Consider the following 7,855-nt stretch of genomic DNA (forward strand, 5'->3'; position numbering starts at 1 on the left):
TTTTTTTTTTTTTGAGACGGAGTCTTGCTCTGCTGCCCAGGCTGGAGTGCAGTGGCCGGATCTCAGCTCACTGCAAGCTCCGCCTCCCGGGTTCATGCCATTCTCCTGCCTCAGCCTCCCGAGTAGCTGGGACTACAGGCGCCCACCACCTCGCCCGGCTAGTTTTTTGTATTTTTTAGTAGAGACGGGGTTTCACCATGTTAGCCAGGATGGTCTCGATCTCCTGACCTCGTGATCCGCCCGTCTCGGCCTCCCAAAGTGCTGGGATTACAGGCTTGAGCCACCGCGCCCGGCCGCAAACAGTATTTTTCGAATGACAAAAGGCCCTTATGAAAACAGCTACATAATACTGTCATTCAAAGATAAACAGAAAAAACAAGCCAGAGTCAGAACAATTTTTAAATAAATACGTTCAGATAGAAAAGGACTTGAAAAACTTACCTCCTACAAACCATTTATTAAGAAGCTACTCAAGCATGTAGTGCAGCAAAATGAGGGATAAATCAAACAAACAGGAAGACATGGGAAAAGGAAACTGCACTTCCAGCTATGGAAAGAAGTCCCAGGATGACAGTTCTGTAGTGGGCCTAGTGAATAATCAGTTCAGAACGGCACAGAACAAGAAAGTAATCTTGGCATACAGCTTAAACAAAGAAGACTTGCTAGGTTAGACAAGATTGAGAGCCTAGAAAACTTCTGAGATCATAATAATGGCAAATAATGCATGAACACGTTAAAAGGCAATCAGAAATAATAGGGAAAACATTTAAGAAAGTCATGGTCCAAATATGAAAAAACTACCGGGTAAGACAGTTTTAAACAACTGATGAAGAGTGAGAAACCAAAAAAAAAAAAACCCATTTGACTTTAGGGCTAGATACCTCATCCTTTGAATGGCCCAGGAATCCTAACACCAGACCCACAGTGCAAGTTTAAAATCCAATCCTAACACACGAGGCAATGAATCATTTCACAGAATTGTAGTCATGTAAATGTTGCCTATGGATTTTCAACTTTAAGAATCATATATGAATAAGATGGTCAACTTTGGGGCAAAGCACAAATACAGGTTATGGGTTCAGCGCTTTGGCAACGTGAAAGCAACATTGTCAAAAAGTGAACGGTAGAACTGGTAGCAGTCCAAACATTACTGACATACACCATAAGGAGTCAAGAAATACTATCAAAAGTTGACAAAAGCCAGGTGTGGTGGCTCACACCTGTAATCCTAGGGCTTTAGGAAGCCGAAGTGGGAGGATTGCTTGAGGCCAGGAGTTTGAGACCAGCCTGGGCAGCATAGGAAACCCTGTCTCTACAAAAAAGTTAAATAAATTAGCCAAACATGGTGGTGCAAACCTATAGTACTAGTTACTCGGGAAGCTGAGGTGGGAGGATCACTTGAGCCCAGGAGTTTGAGGCTGCAATGAGTTATGATTCCCACTGCACTCTAGCCTGGGTGACACAGAGAGACCCTGTCTTAAAAAAAAAAAAAAGTGATTATTAAAAAAAGGTGACCTAACAGACAAACTTAAAACGTAATAAACATCAAACCCGGGAGAGAAAGAAGAAAACTAGCTTAAAGAGCTACATTCTCACTTTCATATCAGGTGCTAAATGTTGATAAATCAAAACATGGTGGTAAAAGCATATTACTTAGGCTTAAGAAGGTAACAGTCTAAGAATTAAATATGGAAACAGTTGAAAAAATTTTTAAAAAATTGAAAGTTTCCCTCTGTGAGCCTTGAGAAGGTGAAGGAAACCATTGTTTTTCAACAAAAGTCCTCCTGTATATTGGATTTGTTACCAAGTGCATGGATCACTTGGACAAAAATAATTTTCTGTCACACATTTCAGAAAAGGCAGGACACTAAAATTGTCACTAAAAATTAGACGTAACAGTCAAATGTTATGGTCGGAATTGTATTTAAGAGGAGGATAAAATCTTTTTTCTTATAAAATCACGTTATTCAAATGAAAGATTTTTATAAGAATGTTTGCAAAAGAGTCAAGATGGGAAATTCTACTGAAGCTAGATAACTTTCTTCTTTATAATTCCCCATTTTCTGTAAAAGCATGCATTCTATTTATAATCAGAGACCTTTTAAAAATTTAATGTGATCAGTATTCAATCAGTGTGCCAGGTTGCTCAACACCTCAGCCTGATTCATGAGAATTAGAGGACAGCAGGAATAATGAATGAACACAGTGGTTTTCAGTGGCTACGTGTTTTAACATTCAATCTGCTTCGTTGTTACTCTAATTTTTACGAACTTTTTATTTAGAGATCGGGTGGGAGTGGTACGGGCTGCAGATAGGCACCACCATGCCCTGGTCGTTATTACTCTAAAGGAATATCTGAATACCACAGGACATCTGAACACCACAGGAAAGGTGTGAATGCTCAGGAAAGGTGCCTTCAGGAGGTTCCAGAAAGTGACTACATCATATACCTAGGAACAATCTTACCTGAGAAAATGACAAAAGGCTTTTTTAAAGCTTCTTAGATGTCCAGGCTCTATTTCCCATTAAGTTCATTGTTTAGCTAAGGAAGTGACATGGGGGAAAGGTGGGGGTGGGGAAAAAGGAAAAGTGTTCCCTAAGTAGACAGCAACAGATTAGAGGTCCAGGCCAGGGTCCACCATTAAATAACCACATGACTTTCCCAAATTCCCATCATCACCCTTCCCTGGCCTCAGCTTTCTAGTCAAAAACTAAACAAAACAAAATCGACCCTTGTCACTCTAAAATCCTTTGATTTCTAACTTATAAAGCCCTCAACTCCCAACAAAGTCAAGAAAAAGATTCTTCTTTTGGCTGGGCATGGTAGCTCATGACTGTAATCCCAGTACTTTGGGAGGCCAAGGCAGGAGAATCACTTCAGTCTAGGAGTTTGAAACTAGCCTAGGCAACATAGTGAAACCCCATCTCTACCCCAGCCAAGATAAAAAAAAAAAAAAATCAAAAAAAAAAATAAATAAATAAAAAAAAAAAAAAAAAAAAAAAAAGGTTTATCTGCTAGCCCCAGCCCTATTTCATAGACGGCAAGTAAAGTAATAAACAGACTTAATGAAAATTAACTCTGAGTGAGTCACCATCATTTTTCAAGCTTCTACTTAATCCACTGAAATATATTACCTTTTGAGGCTGTGTAACAAAGTGTATGACTTTGTTATATATATGTTATATGTTTGTAATATACCTTATTACAACTTTAAACAAACTCTACAAGAAATTCAGAGAACTCTTGGCAGATTGCTTATCCTGAAAGACAATAGTCACTGACAAATTCTTAACCTCTCTTAGTCACTTGGCCAAAAAACTTCCAGAGATAGCACCAGATCAGGCCAGCCCTACTACTTACACATTTTTTTCAGCTGTCATTTTCGTTGACTACCCAGAGTGAAATGAAGATGCATTCTGCTTTGGATTGGAGAGTGGTTGTGGCTGGGGGGATGGGCAGAGAGATCACAGCAACTTTCTCTAAATCCAAGGCTAATTTCACTTTTGCCCTTGTTCACAGGCAGTTCTGAGCTACTCCAATCACTCCAAACACAATGTATAAAAGCAATTTTTTTTGTTTTGCTTTTGTTTCAGGGTCTTTTTCATCTAGTTTTCCCCAGATATTAGGCAAGTTTAGCTCTTATTTCATATTTTTAATAATCACAGTTAATGCTGATCATATACCATACATATGTGTGTATATATTCATAAACACAGTTTAGAAATTACGTAGGGCTGGGCATGGTGGCTCAAGCTTGTAATGCCAGCACTTTAGGAGGACGAGGCAGGCGGATCACTTGAGGTCAGGAGTTCGAGACCAGCCTGGCTAACGTGGTGAAACTTCCACTCTACTAAAAATACAAAAATTAGCCAGGCATAGTGGCGGGTGCCTATAATCCCAGCTACTCGGGAGGCTGAGGCAGGGGAATTGCTTGAACCTGGGAGGCGGAGGTTGCAGTGAGCCAAGATTGTGCCACTGCACTACAGCGTGGGTGACAGAGTGAGACTTTGTCTCAAAAACAAAAAAACAAGCAAAAAAAAAGTCATGTTATTACATCACATACTTGACTCCACCTGCTACTTAGAAGTCAAAGGACTGAGCACATGTACAAACTATCACTCAATAACCCAGAGAAGACCAGCTGTGGCATAAACGACCATCAAGTCTGTTTCAGAAACTCAGCATTATACCAACCTCAGAAACACAAAAAGAACTCCTTGAACAAGATACTAACAGCCTTGAGATGGGGAAGGAATAAGAATTGGTCACTGGTATGAGTCAAAGGGCTCACTATAGTAAACTTCATCCATCACTGTGTATTCATTCTTAGGGCTCTCTCATAGCAATCAAAGCATCAAATATTAGTGCCAAAGAAAGGCTTGATTAAAGTTTTAAAATTGCACATAGTCTTTTGAACTAAGGCTACTCTACTAAAGAAATATAGGCTTTAAAATGAAATCTAAGTCAGTGTTTTAGGAGAGGAGTTTCCCTCACTGGCAGTGCAGGCAATCCTGAACCAAGTGGTCAGGCTGGCACAACTTCCATCTTTGATAGCCTGACCCTATGACCTCGATGGAACATTTCAAGTTCCAGCTTGGTTTCTCCTGAGGAATGTAGTTATCTAGGGTACCACAATTGAAACAATCTCCTCTAGTGTTTGAGAATATATTTTCCTGTGGGGTGTAATTTGATAATTTGAACTAATGTAAAATTCATGACATCAAAAAGCTGGAACAATGTGAAAGGAAGAACAGGCTTGTGATTTGATGGTATTTTAGGTTAACAAGTTTAATGTAATAAAACTCCTGACACAATTTCCACACGATTGATTTGTCCAGCCCACAGCTACTTCACCACACAGTTGCTAATTACATCACTGTGCTGTGTGGTCATTATGTCACCCAGTTGGGAGCCCTACGGCCTACCAGCCACTGTTCACTTTTCCAGCTTGCTTTTCCCAAGAAGACAGAAACTGCAGACCACCTACTTCACCAAAAGTCCCTCTGTTCCCCAAGTTTCACAGCTTTTCTCTCATTTATCTTGGTGTCACATCCCAAAGGGCCTGGCTCTGGACTATCTGACTCAGAGTAACCAAGGAAGGGACTAAGGGTCTGTGCCCAGGAGTTGGCTTCAATCCTGCAGATTCAGAGCAAAGTCACCTGTGTGTTTTATGGTGGATGAACTTCACCACACTCTCCTCCGCTTCTGATCCCTTACAATTCCAACACCCGGAGACTCACTCCCTGCTGCCAGCTCTCCGTATCTGTGAAATAACCGTGGAAGGACACACACCATTTCTTTCTTTCTCTCTCTCTCTCTCTGTCACACACACACACACACACACACGAACACACGCGCGCGTTGGGCACTGTGACTTGGTGCCGTCTTCGGCTCCAAGCTGACTTACTTGAGGAAGTATCTCTGGCCAGTGGCCGTGAAGGTCATCTCCCAGCCCGGGGGCAGCGGCAGCTCGTCGGTCACGTCGTAGGACTGCTGGCGGAGGTGCGCGTGCTGCTGCGCGGGGCTACCCGCAGCACCCGCGCCGGTGCCCAGCTGCAGGGACGCGGGCGACGAGTGCGAGCGGACATGCTGCGCACCCCCAGCCAGTCGAGGCCCCGGGTGGCCGCCCGACGAGTCGGTGCTGGACTGGCGCGAGTGCGAGCCCGAATCAGGCTCCTTGAAGAAAGACTCCGGCAGGATCTTCTTCCGCCACGAGCTAGGCTTCGGGTTCATGACAGAGTTGAAGAGGGCTTCGAGGTCTGTGTCTAGGTCCTGCGTGACGTGGATCACTTGCTGCCCAGGCGGCGGGAGCGGAGGGGGCGCCGAGGCCGGATTCATCTTCTGCAAAAAGAAGGTCAGATCAGCCTTTTATTTAAAGTCGGAGGAAGTGGGTAAAAGGGTTATAGGGTGAGAGGGCGAGATGGTGGGAGGACGAATAGAGGGAAAAGGAAACGAGGAGACAGATAATTGCCCGCCTGGAGATCCCAGACACTCAGCGGTAAGACCAGCAGGATGGGGGAGGGGTCCCTCCTGGCCTCGAGAATTATGCAACTTTCTTGAAGCAAAGAAGTTGCCGGGAGGAGGAGAAGGAAGGGCGAGGGGTGGAGGGAGTAACTGCACTCGAGGCTTGCTGAACCGCAGGATGGCAAAGGAAAGGTCGCAGCTTTCCAGGACAGGCAGCCCCCCGAAAGAAGTTCAGCCCGAGCCAACTCCACCACGTCTCGACTCCGGAAGCCCGGGGAGCCTGGAGCCCTGGAGTGGTGCCGGGTGAGCGCGCGAGCTCCAGCGGGCACTACCTGGGCGGGCAGCGAAGCTGAGCCTGAGCGCGAGGCGGCCGCCGTCCCGCCCGAACTTGCCGTCGGGCCTGGGTCGCTCGGGTGAGTCCCGAGATTGCGGAGCTGGAGCCGAGGCTTGGCTGACAAATCCTGATCCGACTCGGTGCCCGGCAGTCTAGAGGCTTCGGCTCTCACATCCCCCGAGCTGGCCTAAGGAGCTCGCGCTGGGCGAAAAAGAAGCGCAGGAGAAGCAGACAGAGCGGCCGCAGCAGCTCCCGGCCTGTCCCATAAACAAAGTTTGGAGCAAACTCCCACCCCCAGGAAAGAGGCGGGCCCGAAAGTTGAGCTGTTGAATTATGTATGACCTCCTAGTCCTGAGCCGGCCGGCCCCCGCTCGCCCCTCCTCTTCCTCCTCCTCCTCCTCCTCCCACTCCGGCTCCAGAAAACCCTGGGCGTGATGGGTACTTCACTGGGTAAGAGGAGACGGGTGCCCCCCACCCACTGCTCCCGGCCGCGCGGACCTCTCCCGCGGAGCCCTGCATCTGCGTTCCTTTGAGTTTACCACGGACTTGGGGCGGGATCAAAGGGAAAGTGGCCTGAGCCTGTTTCATCAAGGGCTTGTGGACCGAAACCAAGGCCGGGGGGTGGCGGAGGGCAAGCGGATGAGGGGCTCAGGCCTAGGAAGGGCCGGTCCTGGACACCGCGCCCTCCCCTGCAGCCAGGCGCCGTGGCCGGCAGCACCCGGAGCGCCGCGCTGACCAGCGATTCTGTCCGAAGGCCGGCCCGGGGGCGCCCCGGCGCGGGGAGACTCCAACAAGGCCAGCCTTTCCACGAGAGGCTGCTTAGCTCTTGTGACCATATTTGGTCTGGCGAGGAGGCATCTTGGCTGCCGGGCTCTCAATTGTCTGCTAGAGCACAGACGTTGCCCAGAAAGTGCCTCTGTCACTGGAGATGCGGCTTCGCCAACGGGTGGGTTGTAAACAAACAACTTTCAAACCATTCATCAATCCTTAATTTCCTCTACGGGGGTGACTCTGGCCACTAGGGATTGAAAAGAAACCGGGTCAAAGCTGGGTGCTGGAAGAGCAGAGCAGTTGCGCCCCCCTCCCCCGCAACATCCGTGAGGGTTGTGGGAGGATTGGAATGTCCCTGCCGCCCTCCAGGGAGCCTGGAGCTGGGATGGAACCCGAGCAGGTGGCTGGGAGTAGGGAGGGTGCGCCAATGACCCGAAAAAAGCCACCCACCTTCCCACCGACTAGATCTGGGCGAGGGGTGGAGACCCCCTGCCTCTAGCTAAGGGAAGAAGGTCAAGCCTGGCGAAACAGCTGCGGGAAGTGGGAAGAGGCCTTGCCCTTCAGAGCAGCTCAATTTCTTTTCTCTCTGGTTCCCTTTCCACTGAAGGGAAAGGGTGGAGGGAGATGGCGAGGTAAGCCAAATTCCAGGAAACCCCTACCCCACCCCATTTGATTCAAATAGGAGTTTATTAAGTAAATCAAATGAGACAATGTAAAAGCACTTCGCACAGCACCGGGCTGATTACGTAAGTGTTGAAACAGAACTGGATGTTCTTCAAGTTCAC

The 7,855-nt window shown here is 47.2% G+C and overlaps 1 protein-coding gene across 1 annotated transcript in view; it reads right to left on the reverse strand.

The window, feature by feature from the left end:
• Window positions 1-6,634, reverse strand: part of WWTR1 (WW domain containing transcription regulator 1) — a 143,850-nt gene extending 137,216 nt beyond the window's left edge. The window contains exons 1-2 of the mRNA XM_023215408.2: window positions 6,298-6,634; window positions 5,409-5,842 (exon numbers count right to left, since the gene is read on the reverse strand). Coding sequence (XP_023071176.1) covers window positions 5,409-5,839 — 431 coding nt within the window. The 5' untranslated portion in view covers window positions 5,840-5,842; window positions 6,298-6,634. The remainder of the gene's footprint in view (window positions 1-5,408; window positions 5,843-6,297) is intronic.
• Window positions 6,635-7,855: the final 1,221 nt, after the last annotated feature.

This window comes from Piliocolobus tephrosceles, chromosome 2 (assembly GCF_002776525.5).
Source record: "Piliocolobus tephrosceles isolate RC106 chromosome 2, ASM277652v3, whole genome shotgun sequence".
Classification (NCBI taxonomy): Eukaryota; Metazoa; Chordata; class Mammalia; order Primates; family Cercopithecidae; genus Piliocolobus; species Piliocolobus tephrosceles.